Here is a 20,099-nt window from a genome sequence, read left to right as displayed (position 1 = left end):
ACACTGTGATACCACTGAACTGACACTGCGATAGCACTGAACTGACACTGTGATACCACTGAACTGACACTGTGATACCACTGAACTGACACTGCGATACCACTGAACTGACACTGTGATACCACTGAACTTACACTGTGATACCACTGAACTGACACTGTGATACCACTGAACTGACTCTGCAATACCAGTGAACTGACACTGCAATAGCACTGAACTGACACTGCGATAGCACTGAACTGACGCTGCGATACCAATAAACTCTGCAATACCAGTGAACTGACACTGCAATAGCACTGAACTCAGGTATTTCGAGGTATCAAAAACGGAGGAGTGAGGGACATAGTGCGGGACACGCAAACTGCAATTTATCGCACTCTGAGGGACGTCCCGCACTGTGTAAAATATGGGACTCTGAGGGAACGTCCCGCAGAGAGTTAAAAACTGGACTCTGAGGGACGTAGCGCCCCCAACGATGTGCATTGGTATAGCACAAAATCACGATCGGGCCCATGGAGATTGGGCTTACTAAACATTGCCCTGCAGGTCGCTGAAACTGCATGTACTACTTGAAAATTTATCGAAAGGCGTGTAGGTGAAGAGAGTTGCGTGTTCCCCGTGTTGGGGCTGTATGCTATGGGCAGTCTTGAATTAATTGGAACGACGAGGATGAAATTTACGCGAGACATGTTTGCCATGTTGAGACTGCTTCAAAGCATGGACTGTGAAATTTTGTGAGGTCGACAAATTAGGTAACAAAAAACCCTCAAACGCACGTGGGTGTCAGAAGTGGCCGCGATTACAGACGGAGCGATCTGTGACACTGCACCGGCCGCTCGACGGACGACGCGTAAGTTGACATCGCGTGCCAGCCCTTGGAAATATATTGTAACTCCCTGACAGGCAGATGAGATAGTCTAATGGCGTTTGATGCATATAAAGTTTGTAAAAATAATAAAAAATGACATCACTGATCATAAGAAACGTGGTGTTAAAGATAATAGTTTTTAAGAGAAGACTATGACGACCATATTTCTGTAAGCATTGTCTAACTTTAGAAAACCAACATCTGAAGATTTACTTCAACCAACACTTTTGACTTTGTTCTACTCTTATTATAAGATTTGTCGAATTTCTGGAAAGTAGGTGTACATTTTCGATGTCTGTGTATCGTCTTTACCGAAGTCATATCAGAAATTGTATATTAGTTCGCGACAGCGTAAACCCCTCTCTCTCTCTCTCTCTCTCTCTCTCTCTCTCTCTCTCTCTCTCTGGCATTCTTCAATGTTTTATATTGTCGACATTTATATATCAGTCTGAAGTCACTGCTCAATGCAAAAATTGATGTCAATTTTCCGTATCGGGCATGGTCTCTGTCGTCATTCTAATCGTTAGTTTTTTCCTGTTATATTCGATATCAGACTCAAAACACAACGTGAACAACGCTGATAATATATTGCATCTTTCGTATCGTAAACTGGTAAAGTTCGTAACTGGTGACATGTTACGGCCTGGAGAAAGTTCATCACCATCGATCGAATGTCCGTGACGCTTTTGCTTCCAAATAGACATATTGAAATGCACAGGGAACTTCGCGGTATGGTAATTATGTGAATTTTACCGTGAAGAAAGTCTTTGACTTTAAACTGGCCGTACAACCAACAACAAACATGGCGGAGCAATGATACCGACTTCAGAGACTTCGATTTTTTTTTTCATTGCGACCGCTGGTGAGAGCGAGTCGTCGAATTTTTTCCACTGGCTATTTGGCTTTGAATTTCCATTTGCCATCATGTGCTAAGTTAAAGCTAAAAACAAGACAGGCGTTCTCTGTTAATCAATAAGCCTTTTGAATATGAAAAAAATCGGACATCTGAACCTCAACACGCAGCTTGAAAGTTGTTCTCAGAATCAGGACAGGGACATCGGCCCGGGACATCGGTGAGGCCGGATTTCACGTAGTAGCTATGGAAACCGACGGCTCGTTCGTTGTAAAAAGCATGCGATGTACGTCTCATGCTCCCTTGGGCCGTGGACTTTCGCCGTATCGCCTCTACAACACCGTCTATTACCTAACCATGCTAACAATCACACGATAGTTCAGTAACATATGTCTTCATTAATCTACCGATCATCGACCGTCGAACACTTCAAAAACAATGGTCGCGGTCACGGATTCAAAGACGTTCACAAGAAGACACTATCAATAAGTGGCGCGCAGAATTATTTTTACTGGTTTTGAGAACTTCTAAAATAACTTGTAATCTCACATTGAACCGATATTGTATACCTATCACCGTCGAAGTTTATGTCTTTCACTGTAGAGTTCTTTTTATCCAAAACACATATCCAGAAGAGTCCCACAGAGCAGTCAAATGAAAGGATAATTGCTTCAAACGAATGAAATTGCACGAAAGAATGAAAATCAACAGCACATCCTGGACGTGATTTAAAACAATAGCGCTTTTGAATATGACTATTCTATTTGAGTAACAGGGACGGAAAGCACAGAACTGTAAAAGTACTGGAAAAACATGCCGTTTTTCTCGCAATTTTAGCAACTGTAACGACCCTTTATTCTTTACTAATACCTTTCCATAATTGAACAATTCCCTTTTCTGACCCAAGAAATCATATTTCAGGATTTCTGTTGCAATATCTCAATGGCATAGGCACTATCTAAAGGGGACTTTTTGACTTCTGTAAAAATTTAAAATTTTAAAACACAAGACAGGAGTCAATAAACTAGAACTATAGTGTTAAAATCAATATATTATTCTCTCAATTTGTCCCAAGGCATTTATTTCCATGATGAATGGAGGCAACACTGGTAAACAGATTGTACATATAGCCTACCTTTGATCAGCAAGCAGTTCTACATATTAGGGCTTACACACACAGTGTACAATGATGTACAGAACTTTAAAAAAGTACTCTGCTGGGAACGAGCAGGTGTTTACACTATAATGGGCGCAGAAAAACAATGGTCACGTCCATAGGTTCAAGGACGTTCACGGGGAGACACGATGACAAAGAGTGTCGTAAAATTGCTTTATATACTAGTTTTAAGAACATACAATATCTGGTCATCGGTGTACCGCTACCTGTGAATCGAAACGACAAGTGTAGGCCTATAGATTCAAAAATTTATGGGAGAGACACCAAGACTGAGACCGACGTAGCACAACAAACTATTCCGAATTGTGCGTCCGTGTTTAATACAGACATCTCTGTAGGTGATTCTGGTTTCTCAATCGAATCAAAAGTCCGACATTGACAAAATTGACATAAAATATGTCCGAAAAGTTATGTTTTATTCAACTAACTGATTCATCTCCTATGATATCCCCTAAGCTACATGTAAACAGTCCGGAAAGACTGACATCGATGTCTCCCGGGCCCCCATGCATACAGTATGACCGTACGTGTTCAAATATTTCTTCACAGTTTTGCAAAATATCTCGTCAACCGGGCGCATGGGCCACCTCTTTGTACGTTGGTCAAAACTAATGACACTATAGGTCAGGATATAACATCGGTCAAAGTAAGATTGAAATATGCAATGGAAGACGAAAATGCTTTCATCGATTGACAAAAATGAGAAGGAACGAGTCAGTAAATATCGAACCATAAAGGGGAGATCGAGACTGCCATCATCCCCCATGATTAATCAACTGGGAACAAAATATATATTTCGATCGACAGACTTATACAACCAGAAACAGCATTTTATTCAGCTTTAAAATAATTCACTGCCTTTCCTATAATAACACCCCGTTTGCGTTTCGATCTACTCTACTCTGTTCCCTGCGTTATACGGCCTACTACATGTGAGAGGCCGTATAACGCCGGGAACACACAGACCTGTACGCAAGGCTAGGACTGTGGTTGCTATGTCATAATCTGTTCACACGAGAAATTACGTCTCCAGACAGATTTTACGTAAAAGCATTTCGATAAACTTCGAGGCACGATCTGCTTGTGATATTATACCATTTCTCGCCATGACAGTGGTGGCAATCCAAGAGCCACATCAGACAAGACATCCTGAAGAATGGGCTACATAGAAAGTTATATTTTCTTCTTTGCTAAAAACGAAATAAACGTTAGAAGCGATTTCCTGGCGTAGCTGCATCTTTCTTTTCACGTTCTGTTGGCAGGATTCAAATGTCGACGACGCTGTTGCGATCCATTGCAAACTGAAAGTAACGCGTCAGTGCGTAATGGACCAATGCACATCGTAGTGGGCGCCCCCCCCCGTCCCTCAGAGTCCAGTTTTTAACTCTCTGCGGGACGTTCCCTCAGATTCCCATATTTTACACAGTGCGGGACGTCCCTCAGAGTGCCAAAAATTACAGTTTGCGTGTCCCGCACTTTGTCCCTCACTCCTCCGTTTTTGATACCTCGAAATACCTCCTGAACTGACACTGCGATAGCACTGACCTGACGCTGCGATACCCCTGAACTGACACTGTGATACCACTGACCTGACGTGTAACTTGTCTAGCAATCAGCTAAACACTTAGAGACGCATCCCAACCTATAAACGCCGGCTAATTTGAATCCCATATTGCTCCAGGGTGTCATATTGTTCAAATAAATCTTAATGAATTTTCACTGTAGGTAGTGAGTGTCTATGCTCCAAAGGATGAACCAGAATGGATACTCAATATCAAGAAAGGCATCCTGAGTTTGTTGAACTTGGAACTTGTGAATGACGATGGAATCACAACATTTACGACTTTTGAGGTAAGAAAATAACATTTTAAGTGATGAATTAGTGTTCTTGTATTTTCGATGTGAAAACTATGTTGACTTATAACATACTAATGATCCTAACATATTATGGATATGTATACAGCTGCCAATACAATAATTGCATACACAGAGTGAATAAAAATACATAACCTTGCACTCCATAAACTTAGAGATACATGTAGATGTTTGCAATATGGTGTCTGATACTACTGATGTGAAATTTGATACTGATGCTATTTTGAAAATCATATCAAGAAGACATGTAACATTGCATTTTACTGGTACTGTAACAGTAGAAAGGGTCAATTAAGTATTGGATTACTGAAAGCATTGCATTGTGGTGATTGGGTAATTGTTCACTTGTTTAATTTGCATTGACAGATCACGTATTGGAAGAGTCAATGAATTTGTATTTTTTCTTTCAGAGGGCCTCTTAATGTGGTTTTATACCCATTCCTATTGTCTTTTGTTTTATCCTTTGTCCAATTCCTTGCCGTATAGAGGTGTTTTTTCAACAACTATTTGCAGATGGTTAAAGCTACAAGTATATCATTAGAGATCTTTCCAGTTATCCGGGCTTTGCGTCAGAGTTATTTCTGAAAAACAAACAGCAAACAAACAATCAGAAAGTGACAATGGTAATAACCACCACAGGAAAGATTTTGTTGTTTTGGTACAAGCAATACAAATGCCAGGCCATATTTTTTCAATTTTCCAAAACATCATTTTTTCAGTTTTTCAGCTAGTCCTAATCATGCAAAAGTAATAATGAAGAGAGACAATGTTGTTATATATATATATATATATATATATATATATATATATATATATATATATATATATATATACAAATACAAAATGTATACAATGTGCCCTCCCGGTTATCACCATATATATATATATATATATATATATATATATATATCTGATATATATCTGATATATTATTTATTTTATTCCTTGAAAAGCTCAAGGCCCAATAACAGACTTGACAAATACACAAAGTACAGACAAACAGAAAAAAAAATAAAAGAAAAAATTAATAAAAAAAAATCATCTGTTGCTATCTTGACATATCAATATTTGGGAATTTTTTCCCACACTTTTTGTACAGACTGGTGTTGTTGGAGAATGTGAAACATTGTATGACATTGTCAAGTCCACTGGAATGGATGCCAACACCATGAAGATTACCAAAGTCAAGAATATGAGTAAGTGTGTAAGGAAGCCAGTGATGCTGACCTCGTTAATCAAGACCAATCCATGTGATACCTGTGAGGGAGATGAGGTACTGATTTTTTGTATATTCTCACAATCCAATGGTCACTCATCATATATAGTAACACTTTTATGTTTAATTCATCTATGTATATCATTGAGATCTGTATCATTTTCAACACATAATTAGACTTACTAAATTACTTAGTAAATTATATGTTCCATTTAATTCTTTGAACCCCCCCCCAAATCCCTATTTCCCATCATACATGTGTACCCAACTTGCTGAAAACAATTGAGAACGTACCAAACTTCACTTTTGAAAGGGTTCAAGTTAGGTGGACCTGGCCCAATATTTCATGCCGTATCGGTTAGAGGGGCTTTCACCATTAATTTTTAGAAGCATACACGCTGGGATGACATTGAATTGTAATACTGTATGTAGGTCAACATCTCATCCTAGTGTTAGAAAGTCTGTCAGAAAGTGAATGTTTATTGTGTATACTTACAAAAACATCTATATAGATATGCCTTACAAAACTATCCATTATAGGAATGCAGAGAATTACCAAAGGACCTGTTCAATAGGATTAAAGATGCAAGAAAATATTACATTTTACAAGTGTGCTGAAAAAATACCAAAATCGTAGAAATATCAAGACGTTTCCCTCCATATTTCTGTTGGACATAGCCTTGAAGAAATGAAATGCAAGATGTTTGTCAGGGTAGATAAACAAAATCAACAAAGATATCGCAAGCTACCCTGGAATAACACATTGACATGTACATTCTAGCTAATCGATGCAATGTTATAGTATAGGTATTTTCAGCCCACAGTGTATGCTAAGTGAGAGAGCTGTTTGTTTCAGTATGGGGTGAAGGGTCATGTCTTTTCTTTTAAACAACGGCTTAAGTTCGAAGCAGCTGACAGTAAACATACAAACAACGACATATTTCATCCTACACTTGACAAGTTGCTGTACATGTATTCAAAGCAGTCGCTTACAGGGAAAATAGTACATCTTTATCTGGACAGTAAACAAGCTAACTACCTAGCAAGTTCGCTGACGATGTTTTGACGTAAAATATCCAGCTTGAAGAACTGGCCTTATGTCAGAATTCTGCCATATGTTTTGAACGAACTAGAAAGTTGACATAAATAAGGTATATTCTGTGCTGTGTATAGACTCATACAGCTCCCTCGCTGGCAATGCACTGTGGCAGATTGTAGCCCCAGCTGCGTCAGTTAGCCAGACTACGTACTAGCTGTGACCTGGTTATACCATTTTGTTTTGAGGCAGGCTACACCAACCATACTGTGTAGCCAATGAAAGGTGGTAAAAGAGGGTGCTGCATAAGTGCTTTTGTGTGGTAAAACCAAATAAAGAATGATCAGAATAGTTTAAAATGGAAATCTTAAATCCTTTAGTAATTCACTTAAATATAGTGCTCTAAAATAATGTAATATCTATTGTGGAAATCGATGTTACAAGCCAAGATTTTGTAAATTCAAACTTAGAACGAAGAAAACTTGCTTTTGAATATGGAGATCATGATGTTATTCAAAGATATGTGTATTTTTTTTCAGGACAGGCTATTGCGAAGTGGTGTAGTGTACCATTATGTTGCCACTGGAACTAGACTGTCGTTTTTGATAAAATCAGTGTTTGCTGAGGGACAGCATGTCTTCACTCCAATTACTGAGAACGGTGGAAGTGCAGTTACCATTACAAAGTAAGATATACTTACTCACTAGACTTGGCCCAAATCTGTTGATATAGAAATGTCCTAAAGGGACACTAACTGTCAATTTCAGTAATTTTCAATAACTTTTGTTTCTAATTTCAATTATAATTTCTTGTTCCACTTCAGAAAGTATGTTGAGATACACAGTGAGTCAGTTTGTCAACTCAGTCTGTACATTGCTATAGTTGACAAGTGAATGCTGGTCTGGACCAGAATTTGAATATGGCAAATGAAAATGTGTTTTACATGTGAAGACACTATGTTGACAAGCTGAATAGAGACCAGGCTGTGTTTCAACATACTTTTAAGGAGGAGACCAAGAAATTGTAATTGACATACAAAACAAAAATAGCAAAAAAATCATCAAAAGTTACAGTTACTGACCCTGTAAGTGAGAGTATTTAATGGTAGGAATAAATTTTATGAAAATTTGTTGTGTTTTTATTCTACTCATCATGTTAAGTTAACATGCATACTTGTGTAGTCACCAAATCTCCAGACGAGCCAATAACTTGGTGTGTGCATGAACAATTTAGACAAACAGTCAAGGCATCAATTGACTGGAAACTTTGTCTATTTGATCATGTTCAGTGCAGTACCAGCTATTTGATGCTGTGTTTATCACCTTCATTGGCTATTTGCAAAAGCTGAACACTTATTATTTTTGCATACACTATGTTTTACAATATGATCAACTTATAAATTCCTATGCTAGATATAATTATACATAATGAGATTACTTTGGTCAAAAAGAGAATTCATGCATGAAATTAAATTCCACTTCAAGGACCCAGGTTGTTCAACAACCAAATTACCCCCCACAGTTCCAAATTGATTGCAGATATCTTTCACAAAATATCAAATCTGTGATGACAACATGATGTTGGTGTTTTGTATTTCAGACAAAACATGACCTTGATTTCCACCATGGCTGAAGCCCATGACATTGACATTCCTGCAGTTGAGTACCGTGGTGATTTAATGCTGACATTTCCAAAGGATGAGAAGACATTGACCGTCCAGCACTCTCCCAAAAAGAAAGTAATTATCAATTTCTTTACATCTTTATTCGGTGAGGGATCATTACATGAAGGTTATGAAGAGGAATGGAAACTCCATGTCTTGAAGTAACGACCTAGTAGTATATCAGTACTTTGAATTGTTCAGTTGTGAAATTTCAGACTGAAGTAAAGGTTTTAGATTAATTAGCCAGTACTTTCACACTTGTTCTTCTCGGTGATTTTCTGTAGGAGGTAGATACACACTGTAATGTTAGTATTTTTAGGCAAATTTGTTACATTCCACAGTAAATAAACCTTGAAGATGGAGAAGAATACTTGTACAAAGCATAATGATCTGCAAAATTGAATGTGTTCATGAATTTGAACATCAAACTTTTGTGACGAATCTTCTGTATTCATTACCTATTTCAGACTGTTTGTCTTACAATACTATTGGTAAAAGCCTAAAATTTCACTGTCCAGTGATACAAACTAAACCAAGTGCAGATGAGCAAAGCTGAATTGTTTCCGTTACCCTTGCATTTACTTTAATTTGCATCTGAACATTGCTCAAAGAAGAGAAAATTGTTTTTAAGTTTCAAGAGTAGGCCCCTTTCATAAAATTTGATTTCAAAACTGTGTCACATTCATGACATACAGTGTGCACTGTCGTCTACAGCACTGAACTATTCACATTGTTCCAGTATGTGCACACCAAATATGACAGCCACATAGTATTTCATTTGTGACTCAATATCTTTACTCCAACTCTGTGTGTGGTGAATTAATGTTCTCTGAACACAGGAAGAAAATACTTTGTACTTTTTTTACAATGAAATGTTCATATGTAGTTTCCCAGTTTAGTATATCACAGAAACAAATTTTCTTTAATGCAAATCAACTTGTTCATGTTTCACATATTTTCTATATTCATTCAGAAACTTTTCACCCAAAATATGACTCTGTGCAATAAGTATTTTCTAACTGGGACTAGCACACCTAATAACATGCCAGTCCTAGAGTTGAATTGTACTCTACAAAGTTCACAAACTTTGATATTTTAAAAAGACTTACTAAACAAGAGGCTGCATTAAACCTTTGAGTGCCAAAGTTAATTTGTGTCACCTTCATAAAATGTGACCCGACAAATATTTTCAGATTTTTCCAAAATTTTGATCTAAAATCATGGAAAGTGATGGCCATTTGGTCCAAAATTGTCAAAAAAGTTACGTAAAAATTCATGAAAATTGTTAAAATTATGCATTGAAATTTTGGTTTGAAATTTTACAGCACTCAAAGGGTTAAGTTATAAAATGTATAAAGGAAATCCAGTTGAACCCTGGTCTATAACTTTTGTTCTCTTTTGTTGTTCAACAGTTCAGAACTTCTGTATTTATGAATAGTGATATATCTATTTACTGTAACACTAACAATTTAACTATCAGGATTTATGTCTGTTGTAATTACGTAGGTTCTATACATGTAGTTCTGATCTAGAAAAATAATTCTCCACACTAATTACTTAATTTGCGTGTGACTCTGTCAAGCTATGTCTTTTGTAGTGTTTACATATACAAGTACTAGTAATCAGTGTTTAATTTTGTGAATGTCACACAATATTCACCCTGTGTAACCACTTAATACTATGTATCATTTGTGTGTACATGTTTTTCACAAATGTTGTGTTTTCTTGTAATAAAGATTGACTTTCCTCACCTTAACCCACTGACGTATTGCTGTTCATCTTTAATGATATGCATGATGATGTCATCACTACCATCTTGTCTTGTCACTTGTATCATAAGTGTATACCGTAGATCCCGTGGTATCATGCTGTCTTTCACAAACATGAATGGTACACATACACTGAATGCTCACAAATGTGCTGCATGTATAGACCCAGGTACTGTACCTCTATATCTCTGGTGTTATTCTCAATTTACTGTTTAGGCAAAAAAAAAAAAGATCGTTACTGGTCACCGTGTGCATAATTTCAGAACCTGCTCGTCCTGTCTATTATAGTCTTTGTGGGGGGTTACATACTCATCAGTTCAGCTATCCTTGATATCCCTGGTTGCATGTCCAAAAATGCTAAAAAGAAAACACAAGTGTTATGCAGCCAGTGATAACTTCCAATAATTGTTGCATCAATAGTGCCAAATCAGCATTGTTAGGAATAAAAAAAAAAGAAAGGGAAAAAACAAAAAAGAAAACCCCGTCATTGCATCAATTTTGCTGAATGTCAAGGACCAGAAACAGTATTTTTTTGGCCTTAACTGCCTGTTGCAACAGTTGTCCAATCACATCATACTTATTGTAGCTGGTAAAATATCTTATGTCAATGTGTTTGTATAATTCATGCCTTTTTCAAATTATACAAACCAGTAAATATAGATTACTTCACTTCACTGCCTTCTGCATCACAACTCTAATAAACTTTGAGTCAATTTTGAATTTTGTAGAATAACATATGTGAAGCTTTTACTGTGTCGAGAAGTCCTTTCTTAAGGTAGAACGCGCCTCGGGGACAGATTTTTTTACTCCCAAACTTTTTCATTTCTCTTCTGATCTACCACGTGTTGGGATTCATTTTAAAACTCTTGGTGCAAAAAATCTTTTAAAATCAAAAATTTTACTTGTCTGCAAAAAGTTAACACTTGGGTGGTGGCCATTTTGAATTTCAGATATTGGTAAATCTTTGGTAATTTGTTTCTCTAGTACCAAAATTTGCATGGTGACCCCCATTATTTATATGTGATTTCAAAAGAGGATAGTTGAAAGATTCCTGCTGAAAATGTTAGTGAAAGTTTAAGTCTTTCATTATGGGGGCTCTCACTACCTTAAGTCAATGGCATGGCTGTTTAACATAGAGGGTACACTGCTATTTGTTATGAAACCTATAAGTATGGGACTTTCATCTTGTATTGACAACATTTTCCTGCCTTGCTGATAGTGATAGCTTCAATATGCTGTAACTGCAGCTTGGTTGCCATGTCTGTCTTTCTGTCACTTTTTCAGCCAGTTGGAAAAATTGTGTCTTTAAAATTTGTTGAAACATCTCAAGTATTATAAAATCAGCAGTGTTAACCATTTGCAGCAAGTTATCCTTGATTTGCAATGATAGCTAGAATTTACTGAGCTGTATCTGTAAAAACTCTGCTAGTAAAAGGGCTTTTATGTGTTGTTTGCAAGTCTGCCATGCTTGACATATTGTGTATTCATTCTTTGAAACCATGGCAACCAATATTCATGGTGATTTTAGTAATCCAAGTGAAAGCATAAAACTAATGATATGTAATAGCAAAATTATAACCATAGAATAACATTGTTGTCATGTATTTTAATGTGCACATTTTCCCATTTCAAAAATATAGTTTTGGTCAACTTGGTGCTAACTCGGCCTACAGTAATGAGGCAAAGAAAGCCCCCAAGCCCATATTCATCCAAGGTTTTTTTATGCTTCAATGATCTTTTATTAATTATTTTGTCCAAGGTGAAGTATTTATTGGAAATATTGGTCAATTCAGATATCGAAGCATCGTCAGACTCTTCAAGTCATTTCATTGTACTTGTGAAAACACTGCGTAAGTGCAACCACTTCATGATTGTAGAGATTCTTGAAGAAGTCACGACAGACGACAAGAAAAAGTAAGATCAGCTGGTTCATTTTTCAGTGATGTTGAAAATGCTTAAACCCAACATTAGTTTCACCTTATCAACTGTATCGTCCTGTGTAGAGGACCAACTTTACCATAGGAAAGAATGGAATTGGGTCAAACCATTGTCAAAGTGGTAAAAGAGCTATGATGGATAATAAGGAAAGAGAGGAAATTGATTGACCCTTGGATTTCTCAGCAAAATAATAGTGAATTTTGTAATTGTTTTGACAAACTTGTAAATTATCTCAGTGATGTTTGTTATTAAATGCCAGTAGTTATAGCAGTTATGTATCATAGGATGGTTTTAGACATCAAAAATTATTCTCTATTATAAAAGAGTAGGAACATAGTCGCTTATTAACCTGTACATCCCCATTTTCCTATGAACAGATCCACTCTCACAACTGAGAACAATGGGTTAGGGACAAACCATGGTGGTAAAAGGTTATTTTACAGCTTACTTTGAGGCACTTTAAAACTCAAAATCAGTAAAAGGTGTAGTTGTTTAGTTCTTCCCACCCTAAAGTGTGCCTTTGCAACGTGATGATGATGTACATGTAGGTGCATCTTGAAAGTAATTGGTTTCAGGTATTTTGCCATTTATTTCCTTTCCCAGGGAATGGCTACTGGAAGGTATCAAGATGACAGGAAATGAAGAGTCTGTCTTATTGATCAAGAAACTCATTGATGAAGATCAGATAACAGAATCAGAAATCACTGAATTATTATCTGGTTTAATCAGTGTTCAGAAACCAACTGAGATGATGTTAGATGTACTCATGGTGAGAATGAATGCTCCTTGCTTCAGTATTGCAGACACTCTAGTTTTATAGACGTGTTGTAGTGTTTCAGAGTCATGGAGATGTTTAAAGTGTTTGCCTTTGTTTTTAAGGTAAAATGCACCTCGGGGACAGATATTCAGACTCTCAAACTTTTACAATTCTTGTCTGATCTACTACTTGTATGGGTTCATTTTAAAGTAGGTAGAAGTTAAAAAGTTCACAAATGTTCATGATCAAGTTCACAAAATGGAAATGTATGCAAACAAAATTCTTTACGAAAATAACAAAACCAAGTGGTAACTGGACATTCACTTGCCACAAAGGAAATTTTTATTTTGGAATAATTGATGGCTTGAAGGAGAAGAAAATGATTGAAATGGTGATGGTAGTAAAGATGATTAAGATGACAATGAGGAGGACAATGATGATGATGATAACGATAATGATGGTGGTGATATTATAATCATGAATTATGAAAGTTCCATCAAATGACTATCATTTTCATTCCAGGGAATTTGCTGTCATGATGTGATGTTGCCATCTTCTAAACACTATGATGCAGTTGACAGTGATGACTTTCAGAAAATAATTGAGATGCGTCGTGGCTGTATGTTGGCTTTCAGCGCCTTGGTAGGGAAGTTCTGTCAGAAGGCTGAATTCTGTCCAGTCAGATATGAGCAGTACTTGGAGAACTGTGAAGACATGTACAGACCATTGCAAATTATTGCAGACAGCAAAGACACAATGAAAGAAGGTGTACGTGTCTTAACCCTTTCACCACCATGGTTTGCCCCAAATCCATTGTTTTCTATGATAAAGTTGGACCTGTATATAGGGAACTAGGGGTGAAAGGATTAAAATATTGAATGCTTATAATCCTGACCATTCATACTACCAGGGTGAATGACTTTTACAAACAAGAATTAAACAAGAAAACAATGCATATAAAAAAGCACTTTTGTCTGATCTACAGACACTTTGAAATCAGCAATTGTGGTCTGATCTTTATCAACTCCAACAAAATGACTTTTTGTTTTGTTATTCATCTTGCTGTGTAGCTGCCTTTGTCATCTTTGGTTTCACTATATTGTGGAACAGATTTGAAATCATTTTGTGAAAGAATCTCGACAATGATGTAGATTTTATCAAGAAAAAAAGAAATTACACAAGGAGAAAAATGATCTTCTTCTCTTGAGGAAACAAAATGTATTCATTAAGCAGCTGAATTTGTCACTTGTTCTACCATCAGATTTTGGAACATCTTGTTTTTCTCGATAGGATGGATTGATCCATCTTTATATGGTTAATGTTGAGTGCTTTTATCAACAGATGTACCATTTGAAGGCTGGAAGACATCATAAGCACAGAGTTGATCCAGAAGTCATTTTGAGAAACCACCGGACAGAAGAAACCAAAGTAATGTGTATAAAAGCCATGGGCAATGCTGGATTAAAGTCTCATTTGGATGCAATCATCAGAAATCTCCAAAATTCTGTGGATAACTCACTTGAAGTCAGAATTCATGCTGTTGACGCGTTAGGTAAAATTGCTCCAAAGCTGTCCAACAAGGTAGGAAATTTGACTTGTTTAAAACCACATTTCAATTTTTTATGACACCCACAGGATAAGTGTCTGATTATTTTTTTCTAATCCATTCATGAAATCAAGTATTCTGTGACTGCTCTTGAAGGATTGGTTGTAAGATGTTGATGATGCAGCTGCTCAAACTTAATTATGACCGAAGACTGACATACAGATATGATATCTTCCCAGCTTATGTGTCTGCCTATATCTTATAATTTTATGTCCTTACTTAATTCTGTAATTTAAACACAATGCAAGTAATCAAGTTGTAAATCCAAGGTATAGGTTTTGACATTTGTTGATGCATCACTCAGAAAAAGAAGGATTGCTGTGGTGTAAGAGAAATCGTGAAAGCTTTCGACTGCATTTCTTTTTTTTTTATGCATCACAGTCAGCATCAATTATCAGACCAAGAACGGGCAAAAAATCTCATATTCAGATCTCCTTCTGAAGACCACAATGAAAAGCACACTGAATTGAATTGAATTGAAACTTGAATGTTGCACTTTGATGTGATGTACACTATTGTCATTGCCAATTTTACTTCCCGTCTACTGCAACACTCATGTCATATGTGCTGTGTGCAATGAGAGTTTAATACTTCAACAAATTTCACAATTTTCAAATTTGATTATTTTATGAATTACATCAGGTACTATCAACACTGATGCCAATTTACCACAATCCCCTTGAAGACCCAGAATTGAGGATTGCCGCATATCTCACTATTTTGAAGACCAAACCAACCCAGAGTATCTACATCCTTCTAGCAGAAAACCTGAAGAAGGAAACAAGCAGACAAGTCGGTTCATTTGTGTTTTCACATCTGATGTACCTGTCAAATACTTCATCCCCAATCATGAAAAAGGAGTAAGTTTTTTACTTTTATAATACCACACAATTTCTCAATCTACCGTCTTTCAGATGCTTAATATGTGCTCTCTGATTAATTTAACTCCAAATTCCCCGTAAACAGTCCACACACACACACACATACCCACATATTTATTTATACAGTATCCTTTCTGATATTTTGTGTTTTCAGGGCACACTCTGCACGTCTGGCTCTTCAATATGCACATCCATTTGTTACGCCATTCATAACAAGTCTTCACACCTCAACTGGATTCCACAAGTCGCTCCATCTGAGTATGTAAAATTGTAAAATTTGATGGAAAGATTGTGAATTGAGGCACCAGGATACATCAATGTTTCTCAAAAAAATCTATAATACGAACCGAGTGGGTAATTGCTGTGGTTAATGAAAATTGTTGACTGTGTAATGAGGGCACAGTTGTGGAATGTTTCTGATTTAAAAATCACACTGACAGAGTTCAGAATTTTCATCAAAAATTGTGACTGTCCTTTTTGTGAAAAGTAAACTCCAACAGCTATAATGTTAATCCATAAATCTTGAAAAATCACGACTTTTACCACTGTGCCAAGCAGTGTTGTTGAAAACAGTTTTCATCTCAGTCTAATAGGAAAGTCTTGATCACTCATACATCATCAAGTCAACAAGCAGCCCATCAGTTCAAGGGCTATCATAGACTGTATAGCCATATGCAGTGACAATGTGAAAGTCATAGTTTTGTATGTATGTCTTGTACAGATGATCTCAAAATGGGTGGTTTCATTGACGTCTACAAGATTTTTACCCATGATTCAATTTTACCACGTTCTGTGAAGACCAAGATGAACATTCAATTGCTTGGACAGAATTTTGATGTGTTTGAGGTAAGTGAAGCAGTGAGGAGATATCCCCCACCAGTGTAATGGTACATTCCCATTGCTTCAATAGGATGGGTGAACCTATATACAGGGCAGAGGGGGTTGAATGGTTAAACATCGTCTGGAAAAAGTGGGAGCTTTCTTAAGTGACCATCTTATGGCAACTGAGTGTACTTTTTTCAAAAAATTAATTTTACTGTAAATTTGCAAAGCATGTTTATTGTTCTAAAAGGTATCATACATGTATTTGATAGCTTTCCCTGTAATTTTCAACCATGTAAACACTCATGTATTTGACCTCTGTATGAAGGATGTTACATTGCACCAAGATGGTATCATAGCTGTCACTGTTTGTCTTCTGGATCTGTCCTGATGGATCTAACTTCATACAGCATAGCAAGAAGAGTTTTAATGCACCTCTAATTGCTACGTATGTCTGATTGTCATAAAATAGTATGATTAAAGCTATGCCATCTAACCTCACTTTTATAGGTTGGTATCCGAGCAGAGGGCCTGCAGACTGTCATCGAGAGATTCTTTGGTCCAAAGGGTTTCTGGAGTAGAAGACAGTCCATATTTGATTTTGTCAAAAGACCAAGGAGAGATGCATCAAATTCTGTCTGCAGAGAAGTTGAAGCTATAAGACAAAAGGTACATACAATGGTTATTTTCTTGTTTTCACATTTTGTGTGGCTTCATTTGGACTTTGCATTTGAAGATATAATCACATCACCGAATATGTAAAATTTTTACTCCTCTAGTACAAAGTCACAGATTGGTCCAAAAAAGAAGCTCCTGAAGTAACAAACCAATCACAGACAGTGTTGTGAGATTGGTTCAGCTGTCCCTGTGTGGCAAAATATGATATTGATGGTATTATCCACTTTGGTTATTTACTGTTTAATCAAAGAATGACAATGCCTTACTTTAACATTGTTCTTCCGAAAACTCTCCTTATTGGAAGTGATATCAGTACAGTACAATTGTAGTTTTACAATATAATCAACTAACTCTTACAGAAATTTTGCCGAAAGAAATTGCAAACCATCTTCTTGGCAAAGTATTAAGTCTCAGGGCTCGAAATTAGCGGTAGTCCCACGTCCACAGACTACCAACTTTTCCCTGGGGCTACCAAAACCCATGAAATGGTAGCCCACATGGACTACCAAAGCCTTGGACATGAAATCAGTTAGTGGGCGACATGATGTTGATCGCTGTGAGATGACCGACGCTCATACAGTCAACCAAGCTGGACACAGAAAGGCCAGACTGTAACTTTGTTGTGCAAATTAAAAGGCGACAGTGCAGTCTAATTTGTTGCGACAAGCTTTCAATAAAATATCATTATCTAAACTGATGTACTTGGATAACAGGTTTGGTAAATGATGGCCAATGAAAAATTCATTTTTATAGTTATTTAATCACATTGTATCAATCACAATTAAACACAAAATTATTCAAACTGCAAAGAAAAAGCTGTCGGGCCATCCACAAATTACGCTTTCTGAAGTGTACCAGATCATCCCATGATAGTGTACTATGGTGGAGAAATATAGCCGAAATTGCCACGAAAGTTTTCGGAACATGACTGTACCAAGTTGTCATCCTGAAATTCATTGCCAACCTATATTTAGCCATGTTAGGTTTACACGTGCTGAGTGAAAAGTCATCATGGCAAACATCAAAAATTGCATATAAGCTCTGAGTATTTGTGAATAGGTCGTCTAACTTTGAGGCGTCGCCGTTGTCCAGTACACATGCTATAACATTCTCCTGAGGCTATTTTCTGCAGGTGTTGATGTCAAATGACTAGAAAATTCACTTCCTGGATAGAATCATGCGAATAAACTTTTCATTGTCTAAATATACATAAAAATATCATTCACAAAAAATCTCTTCATTCATGCATGTATGGCGCGTAATCAAGGCCAATATTCAAACTCCCAATTTTCAACTATACAACTCAACATTCAACATTCAAACTCCACATTTTCAACTATACAACTCAACATTCAACATTCAAACTCCACATTTTCAACTATACAACTCAACATTCAACATTCAAACTCTACATTTTCAACTATACAACTCAACATTTTCAACTTTCGAAGTTCGGGATTTGTATTCTCCCTAGGCATCCCTAACTTGCTTCATTGTAGTTACCCACGTTTTTCCTTCTGGGCTATACTACGTCAGAACGCGTCATAGATACGTCACATGACGTTTCGGAGTTTTAGAGTTATTCCTATGTGATGTTCTAGAGGGTCCAAATAACAACTCGCTTGTTAATTTCCACACTAACAGCCAAAACATTTCAGACACTAAACACACCAAAGCACATACAAGACAAGATGGCTGATGTGTGAAGCCACTTTCCCTTTATTACACCGTGACCACTATGTTTAACATCATGTATTTCACGTTGAGCGGCTTGCACTAGCTGGACAATACGCTCACTACACATTCCAATGCCACTTAACTGTGATAAAAGTCTAACAAGACTCTCACACCTACGTGACACATCTCCCCGTCTGTCGGGCTGGTCAAGGTCAAGTAGCAGCCTAGACAAACTACCACTGACGTGGTCACGAACGAACTCGGTGTCGTCCATGTTCAAAATTAACTGCGAGGTCACCATGTGTTTGGGACTCCCTAACAAAGTGATAAGTAGTTTCATGTAAAATGACACCGACGATTTTTTAAAGTCATATTTGACTATATGTATGCTAATTTTGGCTTGTGTTCGCTGGCTAGTGGTCTAGGGGGACCTATGACTTCGATAGTTGAAAATGTTGAGTTGTATAGTTGAAAATGTGGAGTTTGAATGTTGAATGTTGAGTTGTATAGTTGAAAATGTGGAGTTTGAATGTTGAATGTTGAGTTGTATAGTTGAAAATTGGGAGTTCGAATGTTGAATGTTGAGTTGTATAGTTGAAAATTGGGAGTTCGAATGTTGAATGTTGAGTTGTATAGTTGAAAATGTGGAGTTTGAATGTTGAATGGTGAGTTGTATAGTTGAAAATTGGGAGTTTGAATATTGGCCTTGATTACGCGCCATATGCATGGGCTACCAGACCTTGTCACTGGGCTACCAACTTCAGAAAATGGTAGCCCAATGGGACTACCAGAGAAAAAAGTTAATTTCGAGCGCTGTGTTCTACAGAACTGATTTCAAACATATCTCACTTTTGATAATTTTTTTACCAATGAACTGGCCATTTTTGTTTGGAGTTTAGTTTGAAACCCAGCACCATCATCCCAGTGAACTGAAAGGCAGTTTGTATTTAAAACTCTTCGATGATGAGGTAATGTATAAGACATTCAGTGAAGATGATGTCAAGGTGTTGGTATCGGAAGGAAAGCACAGACCAAGCAACAACAATTTTGAAGAGATGTTGAAGAGCGGTCATCAGGTGAACTTTAAGAAGGGTAAGTCATCTGGAAATTTCAAAGAAAAATCTTTCTCTGCGGGATTTTATTGTGTGTGAAATGTACAAAATACAATATAGCCTCAAAGGTCTTCCATTTTCCTTGAAGAAACCTTGGCCAAAATGGACTGCACACAGGCTTATGGATCAGAAGCTATGAAAAATAAATGAAAATCTGCACATTACCTTGAA

General features: G+C 36.9%; 1 protein-coding gene across 5 annotated transcripts in view; it reads left to right on the top strand.

The window, feature by feature from the left end:
* Positions 1–20,099, top strand: part of LOC139138174 (vitellogenin-like) — a 44,401-nt gene that overhangs the window by 12,440 nt on the left and 11,862 nt on the right. For all 5 annotated transcript variants that reach the window (XR_011553547.1, XM_070706426.1, XM_070706425.1 and 2 more), the window contains 13 exons: positions 4,624–4,749; positions 5,873–6,046; positions 7,565–7,710; positions 8,625–8,763; positions 12,217–12,371; positions 12,999–13,164; positions 13,675–13,920; positions 14,494–14,733; positions 15,401–15,618; positions 15,794–15,897; positions 16,361–16,485; positions 16,972–17,130; positions 19,716–19,908. Coding sequence is in view for 4 of the 5 variants with exons in the window: in XM_070706426.1 (XP_070562527.1) it covers positions 4,624–4,749; positions 5,873–6,046; positions 7,565–7,710; positions 8,625–8,763; positions 12,217–12,371; positions 12,999–13,164; positions 13,675–13,920; positions 14,494–14,733; positions 15,401–15,618; positions 15,794–15,897; positions 16,361–16,485; positions 16,972–17,130; positions 19,716–19,908 (2,191 nt within the window). In the remaining variant the exon portion in view is untranslated. The remainder of the gene's footprint in view (positions 1–4,623; positions 4,750–5,872; positions 6,047–7,564; positions 7,711–8,624; positions 8,764–12,216; positions 12,372–12,998; positions 13,165–13,674; positions 13,921–14,493; positions 14,734–15,400; positions 15,619–15,793; positions 15,898–16,360; positions 16,486–16,971; positions 17,131–19,715; positions 19,909–20,099) is intronic.

The sequence above is a fragment of the Ptychodera flava genome, chromosome 8, assembly GCF_041260155.1.
Source record: "Ptychodera flava strain L36383 chromosome 8, AS_Pfla_20210202, whole genome shotgun sequence".
Classification (NCBI taxonomy): domain Eukaryota; kingdom Metazoa; phylum Hemichordata; class Enteropneusta; family Ptychoderidae; genus Ptychodera; species Ptychodera flava.
Note: the sequence above shows the minus strand (reverse complement) of the source record. Positions and strands in the feature narration are given on the sequence as shown.